This window comes from Carettochelys insculpta, chromosome 1 (genome assembly GCF_033958435.1).
Source record: "Carettochelys insculpta isolate YL-2023 chromosome 1, ASM3395843v1, whole genome shotgun sequence".
Classification (NCBI taxonomy): domain Eukaryota; kingdom Metazoa; phylum Chordata; order Testudines; family Carettochelyidae; genus Carettochelys; species Carettochelys insculpta.
The window spans coordinates 237,803,713-237,824,948 of record NC_134137.1 but is presented as its reverse complement, the minus strand read 5'-3'; the positions used below and the strand labels follow the sequence as shown (position 1 = coordinate 237,824,948).

Genomic DNA, 21,236 nt, shown 5'->3' with positions numbered 1-21,236 from the left:
TCAAATGACAACTGCAGTCTGTAGGCTGTGGTTGTGTCTATTGCTGATTGTCTCATAATGAAATACAAGTCTGTAACGTGTGGACTCAAAAAGGTGGCCCAAACGGTATTTTCTTGCTCTATACTCTTGCTGTATGTAATAGGAAAAGTGGCAGCAAAAACTGTTGATCAACAGCTCTCTTTTCAGCTGTATTGCAGGAAAAACAGCAAGAAAAATGGCAATATAGTGTCAATAGCATTTGACAAACTTAGAGTTTCAGTGGAAAAAAAATGTACAGTGAATGTAGTTTATATTAAAAGCCCACTTAAAATCTTTACTGTAATTTGCATTAGAAATAGTAATTGTCCTACAAATTACTGTCTCTTAAATGTCAGTAACCTTCAAGTTATACCTTTGTACTGAAGACCCATCAGCAACCAATGAATTATGCCCAAATGTTTCTACACATCCTGGGGTAGTGCTTCAGGTTTTATTTTATGCGTTCCTGTTGAAGGAAAGGGGATTTGTAAAAATCAAGGGTGGGAAAGGGGGCCCAGGATTAAAAGGAAGGCCATGCTCAGTTACAGCTGTAAAAGTTCTGAGCAACTACTATGGTCAGTGGCATTACTCTGGGTGTACAGCATAGCAACAGAGCAGTGTTTGGACAGACATTTTATAGGATTACAGACACCCACAAAGATAAGCCAGACTCTGCAAATGCCCGAGGATTTTCATAGTGCTTCTAAATTCTAGTTAATGGATACCTTGGCTGCAAAAACTGACAAAGTACACAGTGTACAGATGGATCCTTTACAACTCCTAAGGGGAATACTTGCGATACTGCATCTTTATTAAATGGGATAGTGTTTAGAGAACTTGCTTTTCTGAGACTTGAGTTTGATTTCAGCTAAGGCCAGCAATGTAAAATGAGCTCCAGCAGGATTATTCCAGCTTCTTCTGGATGAATTTACATCTTGCACACTGAATTAAGGGGCAATACTTACAACCGATTTAAAAATTGCTGGCATGGAACAAATGGCACTCAGCACCTCTGAGGGAGATGTCCACTGGCTCCCCTGTGCTGGGGTTTTGTAGCTCTGAGAGAATGACAGTGCTATGGAAACCCATTTGTTGGTTCTTGTTTTTATGTCACACAGTACTTTTATTTAGCTCCTTGGTAAAATGCCTCATAAAATGATTATGAAATGCTTCTACCTAGGCAAAAGCCTATTAGTCAGTGTGGCCTGGTGCACAAAAGGAGTCCTAGTTTTAAACTCTGTGATCGACAAACCTTCTGCTGAACCCGAAAGGCACCTAAAAGTTCCCTCAGTGCCTCCATTACTGCCTCCGGATATGTGCGCTGCTGCCTCCTGCTAGACATGCAGACACCTAGCTCTTGCCTAAGCTCCAGAATGATTCACAAATGGGAAAGCAGGTGTTCCACCACCTCAAGCACATGCAGGGCCTGATCTGGTAGGTATCCTCTGAGCATGACTATCAAATTGGACACCTAAGATGAATTCACACAAAACAGCTAGGAGAGGAAGAGAACCATCTTCCTTGCAACTTTTACCCCAGTAATTAGGACTGTGGAAGGCTGCTGGTTTGAGCTTCTCCCTCCCTCTGAAGGACAGCATGGATGTGAAGAAGGATCTGTCACCTCTAAGAGCAGTGCTCAGAAGCAGAGGGCTATGGAATGTTCTACTGTGGGGACTCCCTCAGTTTCATCTGTGGATACTGCTGCATGCCAGATAAATAGTCACTGGAAATGGGGAACTGGATACTCCACATCCTAGGGGGCGGGGTCCTATAACTACTGGACTGTAGTGTTACTCTTGTGCTAGTGCTCTCCCTTCACCCCTTCTCTACAAATGCCCTAGTTGAGCTTGCGGGACCATCACAATGGAATAGCACATTGCCTGATGGTTAGAGCACGCATGCGCAAAGTGGCAGAGCCTTGTTCAAATCCCTTCTCCTCCTTGGGCGAGGGGGAAACTTGAACTGAGAATCTTTCACATCCCCCATGACCCCTTCTCCTCAGGAGACGGGGTGGGAGAAACTGGAACTGGAGATCTTTTCTATCCCACATGAGTATGCAAACCACAGGGCTAAAAGTATTCTGAGGCTAGTCCTCTCTCTCTCTCTCTCTCTCTCTCTCTCATTCACGCACTCAAGATCTCTTGTAAAAATGGCATAGTAGGCACCTAACTTCTAGACTGTTGATAGTACGTGCCTGGGACTGTAATTGTCCTGCTCATATAGTCGTACTTGCATTAGCCATCATTGAGCTAGCAGAGGCATAAATAGCAGCGTAGCTGCAGCAGAGGCTCACAAGTCCACCTCAAATCCGTCTATGTATTTGGCCCAATTCAGCCGTGCCTCCATCACTTCTGCCCTTGCTACTGTGGCTAAGATGCTATTGATACTACTGCTAGTAAAAGAAAGCTAGCATATGTGCATGCAAGCAGAAGACTTGCACCTGAAGTTCATTGTGCAGCTGTAGCCCCAGAGAGGGTGCTTTGCTGAGAATGACAAGCACAGAGAGCAATTTCCTTGCAGCCTGGATTTGCACATCTTTCATGTCCATGTTGCCCTTTGTCTAAAATAGGTAGCTCTCTGCCTTGCATGCCCAATACCATGAACAACACAAGATGCTTCTCTCTCCCATTCATTGTATAGGGACCCCAGGCTCCCTCCTCCTCAGTTTGTGAATCACACTGATTTTCTAGGTACCTAAAAATTAGGCATTGTGACATAAGCATAAGAGTGTCTAACTTCTTTTGTGTATCCAGGTGTGACTTCGCCTCCCTGCCAAAAGAAGAGATTTATGTTCTTCATATTTATCAGGCAAATTCAAGCCTCTTTGAGGTTAGCACGATCTATACAATCTGTGACTATTTTCTTTTGTACAGCTTTTGTGTCGGGGTACAAAAGGGATAAGTATCAGTGCCTCCTCTGCCTTCATACATCTTAGTGTTACTGATTCTTGAACAGGCACTAACTTCTGCCATTTGGGATAGAGGGAGCAGACCTCTTTTCAGTGAAGAGGAATAATCTTTACAGAGGTAAAAACTACTTCAATTAATGTTCTTGTTCTGTGATCTTCCACGCCTCTCCTCTCCCTTTTATTTACTTAGCTCAGGGGTTCTCAATCTTCACTGCACTGTGAGCCCCTCTTACAACAAAAAAAAAAAAATGACTCCAAGATAGGTGACTGAAGTCTGAGCCTATCCAAGTCCCTTTACTGTGGCAGTGGGGAGCAAAGCCAAATGGTTTTAGTTCCAGGTAGAGGTCTGTTACTTGTGCTCCACCTTCAGGGCCAGGCTGTTGCAAATCTAAGCTAGCCCTGGCAACCCCACTAAAATGGGGACCTGATCCACAGTCTGCGAACTACCAACTAAGATAATGAAATCTGAAGAGTTCATTGCAGATCTGCCATACTGGTGTATTTTGCCACCTGCTATGTATAGCTCTGACACTGTTACTGAATTGCCTATGTGGAAGTCCCACCAATGCCAAATCTTCTTACTAAACAACAAGAGATGCCATACTAAAAATACCAGAACATGAAAAAGAAAAAACCCATTGTGAAAATGGAAATTACTTTACTCTGTGTTTTAACAGAACTTGAACCCTATAATCACTGTCACAAGAGTATATTATCTACTGAATGATTTGCACAATACAGCAAGTTTAATGGTTATTTTTCTTTTTATTTTACCTTTAATTTTGTAACTGTTATGGGGGTGTGTGTTAATTTTATTCTCACGGTCAGGGTGACCTTATTACAGTTGCTTTTACAGTGTTTCCAGATTATTTAAGTTATTCTAAGGCTTGCCTGACAAAATTCATACTCTTCCAATTTGCACTAGGCAAATTCAGAAAACAAAAATGTTTCCAAAATGTATAGATATCTACTCCCGCTACTGCAAATGCTTAGGTATGACAATTTTTATGTTTCTATAGATAACATATAGTTCACACACAAACATTTACAGTACCTGTAGGTGTAAAAAGGTAAAATATTTTAATTTTAATCTTGCTGAAAGATATGGACTATATTTAATTTTTTTGCAACCATCTAATCAAGATAGAACATTGATTTTTCTTATTAACCTGACATGAATTTCTAAATGCATATAAATTATTGTTTGCAACTTACAATTAAATTCAACTTTCAAATAATCAAATTTTGTGAAAAATATAGGAGAAATTCTAAGTATTTAAATCAGTACTCTCATTTCTTCCAGTGGCACACATCTTATTACTCCAGAGGGGTTAGTGCTTAGATGTCAGAGTCAGCGTAGAGGACACTCGGAAGATCTGGGGGAGCATATTACTCAGCTGATAAAACATTTCCTCAGATATAGTCTGTAAAAATGAAGACATCAGAAAACATTGATCTGTCTGTTACAATTTGAATAAGTCAAATCATTTCGCCTCTCCCCCCAGTACTTTACTCAGTAGCAGCAGGTCTACTATTCAGATGAGGTTTTCAGCCACCCATGATATGACTAGGCCTTTACTTGGATCATGGGATGATCTTGTGTCTGTGTTGCTGACAAGACATGGAAAAATCATACAAAAGTAATACTAGATCTTTGTTAACAGCAGTAATTTGGAAAAGATAGGGCAGACATGTTTAAAAAAATCTTGCCGGAATGATATAAACATTCGAGTATTATATTATACCTGGTAATTTTTTGTAACCAGACATTTTGCTGCAACTATATTAAATTCATTTTTTAAGTCATCAGTGCAACATTCAGAAAACTAGAAGTGTGAATATAATTCATACAGAAATCAATCTAATCACTTTAACCTTTCATAATTTCGGGTATTGAATGTTGTTGCAGTATCAAGTGCGTGCTCAAAGTATATGCAAAAGTGTGGCCTGTGCACAATAAGCTAATTAAAATAAAAACTGGTGGAAGCTTAATATATTTCCGTATCCATAATTTCCACAATATTGCAAATGAAGTAGGCCTTAGCTATAACCTAATACTAGTAATTAGTAGGACAAGATCTACTTGGGAATACTGCCCTTTAAATAGATAATGTTGCTAATATAAATAAAGAGGATTTCTACCTCCACTCACGGGCCTTTCACATGTAGACTTGGAACAGTGCTCTGCATCATTTCAGATAAGTTTCTTACTCTGAATTCCAGAAATAGATTGGATTTTCCTAGTAGTTGTTCTTGCTGTCTACAGGTTTACAGCTTAGCGTGCATGACAAGTAATTTTTCAAATTTAAGAATATGCTTCCAGTTAATACTCCATGTGCCAGTTAAATTTGGAATGAATATAAACTTTCAGGGCCAGAACAAATGAACAAAACTTAGCAATGATCACAACTTTTAGATCACTTCCTGCTTCAGAAGATAATCCAGAATTCTAAACACTTTGGTAGTAATAACCAAACACACTTTGTAGGTCTAGCACAAGCCTCTTGGGGCCTGATCCCATGCCACTGATTCAGTGGGAGCATGATTGGGCTCTTAATACATGAACTTTCAAAGACTCTGGAGAAGACCAACTGTAAGTTTGAAATTAAGTCATTTAAGATTATACTCCATGCTTTCCAAAGAAACTAGCGGTAAAACATATCTTTATATTCATGATAAAGGTAGAGCCTCTAAAAAAACAACAGTGAATTCTATGATTCCAGTCATCTGATGTCTGTTATTACAGAGAGATAATGACGACAACCTATAACACCATCTGTCTCAGGCTGGCAAAAAAAGTAGTCCAAACACTGTGTCACAACACCTCTAAAGTATGTATTATTGCCAGTTTATAGATTAGACTAAGACAGAGAAGGGTTAACTGATTTTTCTAAAGATTATATAGAAGGGCAAGGGAAAGCATGGAACAGAATCCCCAGGTCCCTCTTCTATTTTCATCTCCTAGGTCATAATCAGAAGCTAATTTCTCAATTTAGCCTACCTGTGGTACCAGAAATTGTACGGTCCGAGAAATTCCACCATCCCATGAAGCCATTTCCATCATGAAACCTAACAGAGAACATTCACATTTATACATTATAGGCATTAGGTTTTCCTTTTAATAACATTCACTGGAGTGTAGTGCAAGTTTACATACATAGTTTGATTTCAGCCATCTGGTGGAGTCGCACAAATTACAATCTAGTGTTGATCAACGTGGAGTTGTAGTAGGCATTAGAAGAGACTAACAGGATCTGTATTATTTTGACAGCTTGCTTTCAACAACTGGTTATCCTTTCTGTATAACTCTTGTGTGATCACACCTGGAATACTGCTGTCTGGTCACTCATAAAGCTGTTTTTCAAAGCCTCCCTAATTAGCAGTGCCCCTCACTGTGCCCTCCTTTTCGGTCTGGTGTCTGACTGCTCATAATTAGTGGCCAGATGGCCCTCCAGCCTGGCATGAAATTTTCCCCCAACTCCCAGGCTGCATCTACACATGCCACTTCTTCTGGAAGCGGCATGGTAATGAGCAGCCCAAAAGATTCTAATGAGGCGTGGATGTAAATTTCCAGTGCCTCATGAGCATAGGGCCACATGATTCAGAGTCCAGAAAAAGCTCTTCCAGACTCCAAAATACACGTGCAGATGCGCGGCCTGCGGTCATCTTCCCGAAGAAAAATTTTGAGGAAGCGGGGCTTCTGGAAGGAGGGCTTCCTTTTGGAAGATCCCCATGGGCCACGCGTCTGCATGTGTATTTTGGAGCTCAGATGATCTTCCTCTGGATTCTGAATCACGTGGCCATACGCTCATGAGGCACAGGAAATTTACATCCATGTCTCATGAGCATCCTCCAGGCTGCTCATTACCATGTCATTTCCAGAAGAAGTAGCACATATAGGCGCAACCTTACAGAAGTTATGGAGCACACAGCAGGCTGCCACCATGAGGGAACTGTTGCTTTCACTGAGGTGTGAGTCACGAGGCTCCTGAACCTGGCTTTTGAATGGACAAATTCACATTCTATTACCATTCTTGCTTAGCCTGTAGGTGAAATGTTCCTTACTGTGGTCCAGGCTGCATGTATACGGCTTCATGAACCAAACGAGCAAGGGGAAAGCTGGATCTCCCAGGATCACTACTGGCATCTTCAATGGTGATTTTCTGGTCTGGGGAAATATTTCCATTCTGCAGCTTTCTGAAGAGACCAGAGTTCCTAAAGATGCACACATCATGCACCTTTCCCCACCATACCACCATGATGTCAGTGAAATGACCCTTGTCATCCACTAATGCCTGTAACACCCTGGAGAAGTACTCCTTGCAGTGTATGTACTCTGTGACAAGGTGCTCTGCTGCTGGATGGGATGTGCATTCCATCTATCATTCCACGGCAGCTAGGGAATCCTATCATAGCAAAACCATCCACTATGTCCTGCACATCTCCCAGAGTCACTTTGTAGCAGATGGGTATTGATTGCCTTGGCTACCTGGATGACAGCAGAACCCACCGTAGATTTGCCCACTCTGAATTGATTGTGCACTGACTTGTTGCCGTTGGGTGTTGCAAGCTTCCACAGAACTATTGCCACTTACTTCATGACACCAGAATCAGTGCTCCAGGGTCTACAGAGCACTGAGTGCAGCCAGCATCTCCCCATTCCCCCTTTCCAGGGTCTCCTTTTCATATATATCCATATCCCCCTCGGAGTCTTCATCACTTTGAAAGCTACTTAGGCTCTGCACATACCACAGCACAATATGTGAGGTGCTCATAATGCTTGTAGCTGGATGGGCTCTATGCTAGCCTTGCAATGGCGTATGCATGGATACCCAGTGAAAAAAGGGCACAAAAACACTTTTTGCTGTTGCTTCCCAAAAGGAGAGGGAGGAGAGAAGTGCACTGTGAGAGGCTGACAATACATACTCACCACCACCTGTGGCACTTTTTGTCCCATCAGACACTGGGAGCTTAACTCACAATGAAAGCGGGCAGCAGGAACTGTGGGATAGGTACCTACAGTGCATTGCTGACAAAGTCCAAGTTGCCACTCTACTGGGGATGCACTCCATTGAATTCATGTGCCAATATGGACATTCACCCTTGACTTTCCAAAATCGGGTGCTAAAAATCAAAAGTACCAAATACAACCTAATCTCCTAGTGTAGCTGCACCTTCAAAAAGAAGTGTGGGTCATTTAAAAAGTAAACTGAAAGACATACTGGGAAAGAACAATCCCGCCCTGGCTGACAGATGCCTTGATGTCTTTTTTCACCTCTATCTTCTAGTGTTAGAACTGGCCTATGCTAGAAATTTAAAGCAGTAAAACTATGTCTCTTGGGGTATTAAAAAATCCACATCCTTGAGACATATGTATATCAAACTAATCCTTTGTGCAGCTGGCACTGTTTGGCCAGGAGAACTCTATCATGCTAGCTACCACCTCTTGGGGAAGTTGGATTACTGATGTCAATGGGAGAATTCTGTCAGCACAGGTCACGTCTATGCTGAAGCACTTACAGCAGGGCAGCTGTAGTGCTGAAGTGTAGCCAAGCCCTCATATGCCAAGTGTGTGTTAGTATTACTTTTTTCCCTTCTGTTCTAACAGAGCATCATGTCTTTGTCACTTTTAAGCTGGAAAGAACATAGAAAGCATGTAGATTAATGTTAAAGTTGTGCCAGAAGATTCAAAATTATTTCTAATATTATTTTGAGTTCTTATAATTTCCATCTCTTTTGCAATATGTAATTTTAAGCGATTTCTGATGATGGTGAATGTGACAGAGAATAATAAAGCATGCACTAACCTTTGACACACTTAAACACAAGCTCTGCTCTCCTTAAACACCACGGTATAGTCATTTCCTTAAAAGAGAAAATAATTAAATTGGTTGAAGTTTATAAAATATAACAAAAGCAGCAACAAGTGGCTCAAGACAACAAATTGTAGTTTTTGCAAGATAATGTTTATCTATCAGGTCTTTAATGTTTTTGCGCTTATCTTATTCCAAAGTTTTTACTCCTTTCATGTTGTCTTTACAGTCTCTAGCATTATAAGCTTCCATGTCCGCTCATTTTCTGAACACAACTTTCTCTGCTAGAAAGCAGAAAGTCCTCTTTTCTCTCTGGAATGTCTCAAGTTATCGACCACATTTGCTAAATCTGTTTAACGATCTGGCTTGTTCTTTTCAAATAATGTCTTAAAGAATAGTTAGCTTTCCAAAGTATTCTGGAAATGTTTATTGTTATGAATTACCATAAAACTTATCTACTGCTTTATTTAAAATGCTAAAAGAGGTGACTGGGTGAACAGCACAATATACATTTTTACATGGAAATTTTCAAAAGATGGATGCTCAGCTCTCCATCTCAATGGACACCGTTATCATAAGCAGCTTTGAAAAAAAATCACAGTTTTTGTGTTTTGGGTCCAATTAAACTGCTTTGGATTGTCAGGATGTTGAACACATACTTACTCTAAGTGCAGTAACTGATAATTTAGTGGTATTCTTTTTGAGAGCCTCTAGCTGTGGACCTTATACTACGGCCATTGGAATACTAAGACAGATAGGTCTTGTGCTGTGGTTGGATGCGTATCACAAAATAAATTCAGTAAATTCAAGTGACACAAATGTGAGAGGAAATGGAGAGTTTCTGCTAAATACTGATATTAGGTATGGTACATTGCACCTATGAAATTTCCCAAGAGGTGTGGTTGTTAGGGACTTGTCAAATACATTTGAAATCTAAATTGGGAACATTACATGAGTTTAGGACATACCCTGGCATCTAATCCAAGGAATGGATTACAAATGAGATTAAAAATTGTTATCAGCCACTGATGGAGAATATTAAGTGTTAATTTTATTATTTAAAAATAATTCTTATGATTCCTATGGGTGATACACCCTTAGAAAACTCTGCAGACTGTAAGTGACAGATTGTCAAATACCAGACAAAAAAGCATCTTTACAGGAGAATCAAGAACGTAAAACTGAAACATTTGAAAATAATCGCCTCGTGATGCAAATCCTTAGCATGTTTGCTTTGCCCTTGGTTACGCAACATATGAATCAGATAGCACAATGCTGGACAACAGAATATATTTTTTTTTCAAGCTTTCCGGAAGAAATACTGGGTCTTCATTGTAATTTATCTGCCTACACCAGCTGTCTATGACATGTAAAGTAGGCATTTGTTAGTGGTTTTGATCCCTGTTTTTTGTCCTGGGTTAAAAACTAGTGTCTAAAATGAAAAGTCCTTTTTGCTCTGAAGGCAAATTAGCAGTAGGTCTGCAGCCAGTAAGGTCAAAAACAGTTGATATCTTAAAAAGGACTACGGAAGAAGCAGGATATAACACCAGTTCTTGGATGGAGTCAGAGGAGCACAGAGGTTAAGCCCTGGGGGCACTCACAGAAATAGATAATTGAGCAGAATGCCAATGAATTAAACCCACAAAACTGAAATATGGATTAGAACCTGAAAGTGTTATTTTAAAGCTAGATTTACTCATGATTTCACTATGTTATCAGAGTATTTTTACATGCAACCTATTCCTCTACTGTTCATTAGGTTGTTCAGACCAGAGGGGCAAGGTGTTATGTGTATATGATGTAAAAATGATACTATAATTCTGGACTGAGTTTTGGACATATCTCACTTTAGTGAGGTACAAGAACTTTTTAGGGAACTATGGCCTGCAGTCATTAACCAATGATCCAATCCTTGTCTTGTCCTCTAAAATCTACCAAAATTCCCCCTGGATTTGTTAATAGGATGCTCATTGTCTAGGAATTTGTTTCCCTTGCTGGTCAAAGACAACTGAATTTTGTTGTCCTATAGAATACGCTACAAACATTATCTATACGCATAAGTTTCCAGCAGAAAGAGACAAATGTTAGTGGGATTAGTCACACGTGTAAAGATAAGCAGGTTGCAACAGCTGGTACTCTTATGTTCCCTGCTTTTAGAGACCACCAAATTTTGTACAAACTATACCTAGTAAGGTATCATTGGAAAGCTCATAATCTTCTGAACACTGTTTTTCTGGTAAAATGCGGGGCAACTTACATACAGTTGTAAGACTCTTCTGTGCCTATGTCTATACTTACAAGCATTCAATACAGCTGTACTGCTATAAGAGTGCTCATGTAGCCGACTTATGTTCACAGGAGACAGCTCTCCCACTTGTATAATAAAAGCAGCTCAATGAGTGATGGCATCTACGTTGGCAGGTGAGGGTCTCCTGCCTACATAGTGCTAGACGAATGAGCACTTATGCCAAAAAACTTGTGTCGCTCAGAAAGGTTTTTTCATGTCCCTGAGAGACAACAGTTTTGCCGACATAAGTGCTAGTATACATATTACCTGAGACATGCTTCAAGCTTAGAAAAGGCTGGCACAAAACAGTTCTTCAGAGACAAAGGCAAAGTGACATCTCAGCCAACTGTCAACAAGACCAGCTGAACTATGACCTGATTAAAAGGCCAATTTTTGGCAGAAAGGGTATAAATGAAAAATTTGCATTTTGGCAATGGAACAGCAGGAAGTTCCCAAATAATCAAACTCTGTGTCTCCTGAACCTCAGCTAGAAATTATTTTCAAAGAAAGAGAGAGCTATAAGAAATAAGAGCAGAGGCCATTAAATAGACTCTCTCTTTCTACCCAGAGCAGGGGGTCAGCAAACACTGGCATGCATGCCAAGACTAGCACGTGAGCAGATTCTTCCCTTGCATGCAGGGAGATCAGCCCCACCCCACCTCCCCCCAGACTCTCTCTTCCATGTTCTTCACCTCTAAGGGATAGGCTGGAGGCGGTTGAGCCAATGGCAGGAGGGGAAGGTGTGGTGTGTGTGCGGGAAGGTGGGAACCTTGTTCCTGACCTCTCTCCCCCTCCCCTTCTCCATCCAGCAGCAGCAGGGCAAGCAAGCAAATTCCTTCACAGCTGGGACCGCCTATGCCCAGCCCAGAGCATCCAGGCAGCCGAGCAGGGGACACAGCTGGGGGGGCTGCAGCTTTGCGAATTAGGCAGGGCTGCCTGTTCTGGGTCTGGGACAGGTCTTCCAGGTGGGATAGTGGGGGGTCTCTCAGTGGGGCAGAGAGAAGTGGCAGCCTGGATTTAGCAGATGGCTAGAGGGAGGAGCCTGACCGCAGGCTGGTGTGTGGGGGGGGTGTCTCTGCAACAGCCATCTGGGCAGCCCCAGAGCAACCATGAGAACCTGGAGGCTGCGCAAGGGTGGGAAGTGTCTGTGCACAGACTCCATGCCCTGGCTGAATTTCAATTAGAGCAACTGCCACCCTAAAACCTGACAACAATTTCAGCTGGAAGTGGTACTCTTCACTTCCCTCTGAAAAGTCTTGCATGCCCTTGATGTGTGTGTTGCTCATTTACTACAGCCTTCCACCCCCAAGGCGGCTGCATTTCAGTGGCAGCGGGTAAGGCAATTCCTGTTTGTGGAACCTGGACACAGAAGGAATAAAGGCAAGATATTTGTATCAGCTCAGAAATGGAACAATATGCCACAAGAATTCTGGCAGCAGGTGCTGCAGTGTATTAAGAATGTGAATGCCTGCACAGTAATAACCTGTCTTGCTGCATCCACAGAAAAGAGCAGCACCGGCACTCAGGCTGTGCACAAAAGGACAAAAGATCAAATTTCAGCACTCCGCCTCAGAAAGGTTGCTGACCAGACCAACCACAATACCTGAGAAACAAAGCAACTAGCTGAAAGAGTTCAGCTAGTAACACTACCAAGAGAAGTCTGTTTTGAATTTACTATGCTTCATAAGTTAGTTAAAAAGAAAGAAAAGGTAAACTAATATCTAAGTCTGACTTTATGCTTCATTGCCTGTAATCATTTAATTTAGATTTCTGTAGTTAATAAACTTGTTTTATTGATCTTTTTTTAAAGTCTAAACCAGTGTGTGTTTCAGGTAAAGTGTTTGGGAAGCTCCATCTGAGATAACAAGATTTGCATATTTTCAGTTAATGAAATGAACTTTCCATGAGCTTCTGTTCTCTGGGAGGGTACGGAGCAATACAAGATGCACCTTTGTTGGTGTCACTCTGCCATATATTTCAGGAGTGGATGAATAAGAGCATTCATGTAACTCAGCTGGTAGTAATTGACATGTGAGGGGTTGTGTGTGAGCAAGGCCAGGGAGGAATGTAACATCCCATTTAATTAGTTTACTGGTTAAACCTTAAGTTTAACCAGTTAACTGATTAAATGCAGAGGGGCCGGGGTGGCTGCTCCAGCTAGGCTAGAGTACACCTCCATCTGCAGTGCTCCTGGGGTCACCACATACCAGAACTGCTCTGGCCACGGCACTCTCCCTCTCCCTCACCCAGGGGCTGGTGCAGCTGCCCCCGCAAGAGCTGGGGGCTGCTCCAGCCCCCACTGGTTAACTGTAACTGGTAAGCCTCATGCATTTAAGATGAGGCTTTCTGATTAACTGTTAGCATCCCTAGTTGCTGTCCCAATAAAGCAGCGTAAAGGGGATCCCAGACTGAAGAACTGATGGGATGAGTTGCCCATCAGTTCAAGTTGCACTGTAGGGAATCTCACATGGGGGTCCAGTTTTTATATGAGGCACGACAAGAGCTGAAAAAAAGAGGGTCAAGTCTTCAAGTCTCGAAGAGTTCTAAGTCAGGCAAAAGTCCAAGAAATCTCCATAAACTTGCCTTAGTAAGGTCAGTAGGTTTGGCTATAATAAGTATATTCTGACTAAATGCCAATTTGGTAGCAGTTATATGATAACAATTTCACTCCTCATGTATATGGCAGTACAATGACACATACCCAAAATAATCTGCTGTTGTACAAAAATTATACAGTCAGTTTATGCTACATACTGCAAGTTTCTATTTTCACTTTTTGGACTTTTCAGGTGTTTTGTATTCCTGAAATGGTCACAAAAGGTGCACAGATGTCACTCCTGAGGAGTTTTCTACGGAACTGTGATACAAACAGCAGCAATGCCCCCTCCGGTCAGGCTGCCAAACGAAGATATATATTGTGTTGGTTTTAGAAATGAAATGTAAACCCCTAGCCATCAGAGAGTAGTATGAAGAAAGCTCAATTTATATCGAATATAGAACAAGTATGGTTGTATATGCATCAACAGCTACACTATGTACTTTTTAAACAACAACAACAACAACAACATTTGTATTGCCATTATGCCAACTGGCACTAGTTATAGACCAGAACCATTAGAGAAGTGAAAACACTAAAACCAACATTTGTCATATTTGCTTTCTACACAGACCCAATATCAGTAAAAAAAAGATGGTCACCCTTCATTCACTTTCATAAACTTCATGCCATTGCTAAGCTATAAAAATCCATCTGTAAGAGGAAAAATTTGTTTGCAGAACAACAAAAAACGCCTGATGAATGCCTGCCACAATGAAACATCTCAACATCTCTGCAGCTGTGCTCCTGGTTAACCGCTTTACAAAAAATTTTATACGTAGGTGGTAAACACAACTTTAAAAAACAAGGTTTCCAAAGGCACGGAGTTCAGATTAGCTTTCAGAAATCTGATATTTTTCCACTTTTCCGTCTACAATGTATTACAGAAGTCGCATGTTTTAAATTAGATCAGCCAGCTGCAGTAAATTGTTTGTTACCAACAGTTCCAATTCAATTCACAAAAGCATATCAAGGATGAATATATAATTTTACCTAAATATACATATACTATGCTTGTCATATCATAGTTGGCAAATGCTTAGACCAAAAAACCAATACAAAAAGGGAGATTAAAAATTAGTATTTAAGAATCTAAAGAGCTTTTTATTCTTCAGTTTCACACTTTAGAACGTGTTTTAACCAAGATCTCATTAGAAAACAAGGACCAAGTCTATACTACAGGCTACATTGGCACAGCTACACTGAAGCACATGCATTGCTGCAGCACGTCTGGTGAAGACATGCTATGCCAATGGTACAGGGCTTTCTTATCAACATAATTACTCGATTTTGGCAAGTTTCCCTTGCTGACATAGTGTTGGTGTGGACAGTATAAAACCTGCCACACTTGAAAGGGGAGAGGACTTTTCCACACCTCTGAGTGATGCAAATAATGTCAACTGGAGCTGTAGTGTACATCTATGGTTAGAGTAAAATCACAGAGGGGTTTTTAAATAACGGTGGAAGAAGAAAATCCATAACATAACACAGTAATTAACTGAAGCTCTTCCTCCCTAATTAAAACTGAATATTCAAATTCTGTTAACAAATCCACATGAATAGACTTATGCTTGCATAGATCACCTAAGGTTTGTAGAGTGAAAAAAATATTTCTATTAGACAGACATAAAGTTTAATTTTCAACAGCGTTAACTGTCTTGGTCTAAACTTTTAGGCTGAAGTATGTACAACATTAACAGACAATTTCCTAACTTTTGCACAATTAAATCTTCTAATGTAATAGATCTCAGTCCTACAAAGGAATCTGCATAGATCCTATGTCTGTGTGGAGTGCCACTGAAGTCACAAATCCTTTGCATACATATAAGAATCCCTATTGGTGATTCCTTGCAGGACTAGAGTCACATTTATTATTAGTTTCTGAAGAAAGAATAGGAAATGCTGAAAGTGGTGTTTTAAGTTAAGTTGCTTTCCCTCTTCTTTCTTTTTATTAAGATGGAGAACATCCTGTACTATCTACAAACAGAACCCAGATGTCAACAGTGCTAGTATATTCTAAACCAGTGTTTCTTAAACTGTGTTCCAGAGAACAACTCCTTGCAGGTCTACTGTGAGAGTTCGGAAAAATACATTGATAGTACATATTTTCTGTTATTGAAAATACTATTGTTTGGTGTTTGTTGGTCTCAAAAGTTTAACAAACACTGTTCTAAACATTTCATCTCTGCTCTTTTTCAACCAGCACCCATGAAAACTGAGTATATGGCACAGCTACCATAGAGCTTTCTCAGTACAACCAGCAGAGCTACATATTACCTTTCTGAGTGCAAGTACAGAGGTAAATTACTGAGTGGCCTTGTTACTGTTTTACTTACCTCTGACATATCATGTACCAGTAGAAGAGGGATGCTAATTGTAGTAATATCATGTGTACAGCAAACTTTGAGAATATTTCTGAGGCCCATTATTGCAGGATCCCGAGCAGTAATGTTACCAGATCGTACATTATCATCCACACACAGATGAAAAGCAACATGAATTTCAGATAGATTTGAATGGCGTGTGATGTAAAATTCTCCTGCAGGATAATGAAAGAGACAGACAGACAATATCTCGTTCATGCTAGTAATCTAGACTAAATACAGGTTGCATCTCCCTGGTCCAGCTTTGTCCCAAGAGAGAGAATTTGCCAGACGAGGGGAGGTCCAAGGCTTCTGCCCTCAGGCGGCCCACGCTCCTGATGACTGCCAATGCTCCAAACACCTGCTCCCCTAGGGCTTTGGCTCATGCTGCCTCAGGACAGGCAAGGGCTCCAGCCTGGACCCAGTGCTGCCTCCCTGTTGAGCTCCCCTCTGCAGCCACAGGGCCCTGCTGCCTTTGCTGGCTGCCACTGCCCCCTGTGGGTTGCCAGTCCAGTCGGACCAGCTCCACACCCAGCTGCTGGTGGCCCTACATGTCCGCTCACTGGACTGGCTCCGCTCCCAGACTCTGGCAACCTCTGCTGCTGGGTGTCTGTGGTCCAGGGGCTCGCTGGTCTAGCAGTCCCCGGGGTCCAAATCTTGCCAGACCACAGAGGTACAACATGTACCAATGGCCTGAATCTGATGTGGTATGTAATGCTCCTTTATCAAATACGATCAACTATTGTACTTCCTTAGTTATTTTAAAAGACACAAGCCAACATATGTGCTTTAAACCTAGATCAGAAGTCCTAAATAAGAAAAAAAAAAAGACACTAACAGATGTAAAAGCCTGCAGAACAGCGACACCCATTCCTTGTTCACACTGACCCAAGACGCATTTCCATGTTTTACCACTGTATTTAGTTGGCATCACAGAGATCTGGTGTAATAAGGCATGCCAGTGCCAATATAGACAGATACAATCTATATGTGGTAGAAAACGTCAGAGGGGAAAAAAAAATAAAGAGGAGGTGTAACAGTGAAAAACATACGCAAGCAGTGAAGTGCAGACAGATGTGGGAGGCGGAAGTACCCAAAATGGATGAGTTAAAATAAAGGCTACAAAAAGTCTGTGGGAAAGGATAGTGGGTTATCTAACTGAGGAATGCACAGGAAGATGAAGCAGGTTATCAGAGCACATCAAAATTAAAAACAATGTGTCGTAATGGGGGATTTTAAAATACTGGGATTTCGTTAACGAGTGCCTAAAAACAACATGTCAAAAGGTATTTTTAGACTTGGATTTAAGCTCAAAACTGGAGGAAGCACTGAGTGGCAATAGTGTTTTGGATCTGATATTAGCTCACAAAAAAACAGGGATGAAGGTGTTAGGAAATGCAGGGGACAGCCACCACCAATTAAGATATCAATCCAGTAAAGTCCCATTGTTGTTGAGGGATATCTCAGGAGAGAGTCTCGTTGCAGAACTGTTTAATATAGAAACAGCTTCATTAAGACAGGGATTTTCATGAACAAAATACTTTTGATATAAAAGAATACTGTAGGAAGTGTAAATGTAGATGGTACACCAGCTGGAAAGTGGAGAGAGAAAAGAGGGGAGCTCTTAAATGTTCCTCTCCTACCACTGCTCACACAAAACACAAAAGATGTTTAGAAGTGGTTGAAGGAATTGTATGCAGACAGACTGGAATAGAAGAGTAAAAGTGGAGCAACACAAAGGGAAATGTGGTATGTGTGTGTCAAAATGCAGATATAAAGGATGAAAAAGAAAAAAAAATGCTTGTGATCGGACATGGTAAGGGAAACAAAGCTTTTAGCTGCCCCCCTTTGGTTCTGGTAGGCTAATTTCAACACCACTTATACAAAAAAAGGGAGAAATACTATTCTCCCTATAGGGCAGATCTACAGAGCTTTGTACATTCACTTAATTGCACTGGCTTAGAAATCAGTGCACTTGTCACATCCTCAGGATGGATACCTTTACATCAGTTTGGATGTCTATTAACTTAACTTCACTTGTAATTTAACTAATCAAATTTAAGATACCCACTGACTGATTTTAAAAAGCGTCCACATTAGGGACTGCCCTGATTAAACTAAATTTGTGTCTAAACAGTGCACAAGTTGTATGTAGACAGTTCAATCATTTCTCCTGAAACTTTTTGTTTTAATGGGACAACACAGAGAAGCAATGAGAGATATTTTTCCCTAGAGTCCTGGCTCAATAAAGCATTTAAGTATATGTTTAATTTTAGGACTAAGAGTAATCCTATTGACTTCAGTAGAAGTTACTCACCTTCTTCTAACTGCTGTTGTTGTTTGAAAGGTGTTGTTCATGTCCTTTTCATTAAGGTGTGTGCATGCATGTGTGTGTGGTAGCTGGAAGATTCTTCCCATAGCACTATCAACCAGTTTGGTCTGGGTGCCCTTTGGAGTCGCCTATTCATGGTGCCCAATATAAAGGCCAAAAGCTCTGCCACCCCCTCAATTCCTTCTTGCCCCTTACTTGGATAGAAGGGTGAGTACTGGAATGGACATGAACACCAGATCTCAAAGAACAATTACAAAAAGGTGCATGACTATATTTTCTTCAAGTGCTTGATCGTGTTGATTTCAATCAGGTGACTCACAAGCTCAGGTAATGTGGTCAGAACCTTCTACTGATTGAAGCGCTGCTTGTTAGAAGACTGCATCACCTTTGGTCTGCTGGGGAATTGCACAGTGAGTGGTGAAAGCAATGGGTGGAGGACCACACTGCTGCTCTGCAGATATTTTGAGTGGGAATCTTAGTCAGGAATGCTGTTGATGAAGCCAGTGCCCTGCTGGATTGTGTAGTGAGTGGAAGTTCAGGAAGCCCTGCCAGGTTGTATCACTCACGAATAAAGCACTCTGTGGACATCCAGAGAGTCAGCTACCTGAGGGTTAGGGTAGAACACCAGAAGAAAGCTGTCCTGGTTAATGTGAAATTGTGACACAGCCTTTGGAAGGAAAAGATGAGGTCTGAGATGAACCTTATCCATATAAAACATGGTGTAGGGAGGCTCTGACATTAGGGCTCTGAGCTCAGACATCCTCCTAGCCAAGGAACACCACCTTGTAAGAGAGGCAAAGCAGAGAACATATCACCAATGGTACAAAGGATGGTTCCCTGACCCTAGAGAGGATCAGTCACAAGCAGAGACAGGTGATGGGCATTTATAGCCTCTCATGAACTGGATAACCACAGAGCTAGTGAACAGTGAGTTGTCCTCCACACCCAGATAGAAGACCAAGATGACAGTCAAGTACGCACTTATTGATGATGGCAACAAAAGCCCCTGATCCTTCAGATGTAGGAGGCAGCCCAGAATAAGTGACAATGAGGCCCATGACCAGCACGAACAGTGCTGTGCCAAACAGATTGAAAATTTCCTCCCATTGGTGAAGTATGTGATTCTCATAGAGAGTTTTCTGCAGCTAAATAGGACTTGTCTAACCTGGTTCTAATAGCAAAGTTCCATCTGTGGAGCTTCCACACAGTGAAATCAAGCAATTTGACATTGGATGTTAAAGATGGCTGTGATCTTGCACCAGAAGGTCCAGGAAGAATGGCAGGATGACCTAAGCTTCCATGAGCATATTCAAGAGGGATGCATGCCACGGCTGATGGGGACAGTCTTTTGCTGCCAATATGGTCTACCTCATTCCCTCTGGATGTTGTGAATGAACGGTATGGGCAGATAGGTGTATAAGAAAACCTCTCCAACTGAGAAGGAACATGTCTGTGCTGGAGCCCAACCTGTAATTTTGGAAGAAGCAGAACTACTGACACAACAAGATGTGCCATGTGGTAAATAGGTTTTTCCGGGAAAAGCCTCATCTCTGGAAGAGTGAAATCATGATGTCTGAGCCCAGGGTCCACTCATGGGTGTAAGCAATCTGCTGGGGTCGTGTACCAGCTCATTCTGTATCACAAGGAGGTACAATGCTTTCAGGTGTATTAAATGTTCTACACAGAAGTACCACAGCTTAAGGGCTTTTTGGCACAGGAGAGAGGAGTGTACCCATCCCTACTTGTTGATATAGAACATTACTATCTAATTGTCTGTCAGCAATAACACATATTGTCCCTTTAAAGTAAGCTTGAATGTCTGGCATCCTTGGAATGCAACCCATAGCTGCAACCTTGGCTTCGAGGGAAAGCCCAGGGAGCCCAAAAGGGCCATTGCACAAGGAGCTGCCAATGTGCAGGCCACGGTGCCAGCTAAGGGTGCCAGTTTCAAGTAGACATTGGACCATCTGCTCATCTGTGAGTGATAAGGAGTTCAACTATGACCGTTAACATGTCTGCAAAAGATGATGAAAGAAGAGTGGTACTTCTAGGCATGGTTTATCCCAAGGGCTCAGGGAACAGCATGGCTGCTCAGACTGTCCTGGTGCCCAGGAATGGTGCACCAAAGTCAGAGATCAATAGGCCATCATACTGGACTTTCTCCTTGAAGCAGACCGGGGAGCCACTGGTGCCAGTGACATGACCTTGGAAAGAGAGAATGGTTGGGATAGGAAGCAGTTCTGGAGCCACCTTGAACACCTCAATTGTTGAACAGAGGCGCAGCTCCTAGCTCAGCCTCAGAGAGAAAGGAGGGTCTGAGTCAACTACCCTTCCCTGTGGAGAGGAGTCAGTGCAACTGTCACCAGTGGAGCGAAACTAGTGTGGCCTAACTTGGGTCTCACAATCGTCTCTTTAGGCCTGGCAAGGGGAGAGTGAGCCCTCTGTAGTCTCTTCTGTGGCACTGGAGATTGTGGGTGGTGTCTGCATGCAGCATGTGAACCACGAGTCAATCCATGTCATTATCCAGCACTGATGCTCAGGCTGACAATGCTGGTTGGCCTTTGAGGTTGCATTCTACCTAGCAACAGTACCTTCAGGCATTGCTATCTGTCCTTTAAGGACTGTACTGAAAGCTCTTACAGATGGCACAATGGCTCTTCTGATGACACAAGTAAGTCCCACACAACGGTCACTGGTGCTAAGGAGGAACTGAGTTAATGGGTTGGCAACATTCTATCACAGGCACCACAAAGGTGTGATTCCACAGGGCACCCAGACCGACCAGATTGATGATGCTGGGGGAAAAACTTTTAACTACCATATGCATGCCCATACACTTGATTAAAATCAACATGAACAAGCACTCAAAGAACTACTCACATGCGTAAAGTTAAGCACATGCTTAAGTGCTGTTCTGAA

The 21,236-nt window shown here is 41.8% G+C and overlaps 1 protein-coding gene across 5 annotated transcripts in view; it reads right to left on the bottom strand.

The window, feature by feature from the left end:
- Nucleotides 1–3,566: 3,566 nt before the first annotated feature.
- Nucleotides 3,567–21,236, bottom strand: part of FERRY3 (FERRY endosomal RAB5 effector complex subunit 3) — a 41,256-nt gene continuing 23,586 nt past the window's right edge. For 2 of the 5 annotated variants that reach the window (XM_075002944.1, XM_075002953.1), the window contains exons 12-15: nucleotides 15,959–16,161; nucleotides 8,734–8,791; nucleotides 5,928–5,995; nucleotides 3,569–4,350 (exon numbers count right to left, since the gene is read on the bottom strand). In XM_075002944.1, the coding sequence (XP_074859045.1) occupies nucleotides 4,258–4,350; nucleotides 5,928–5,995; nucleotides 8,734–8,791; nucleotides 15,959–16,161 (422 nt within the window). In that variant the 3' untranslated portion in view covers nucleotides 3,569–4,257. Of the gene's footprint in view, nucleotides 4,351–5,927; nucleotides 5,996–8,733; nucleotides 8,792–15,958; nucleotides 16,162–21,236 lie in introns of all 5 variants that reach the window. The other 3 variants (XM_075002961.1, XM_075002971.1, XM_075002934.1) reach the window with 3 other exon arrangements.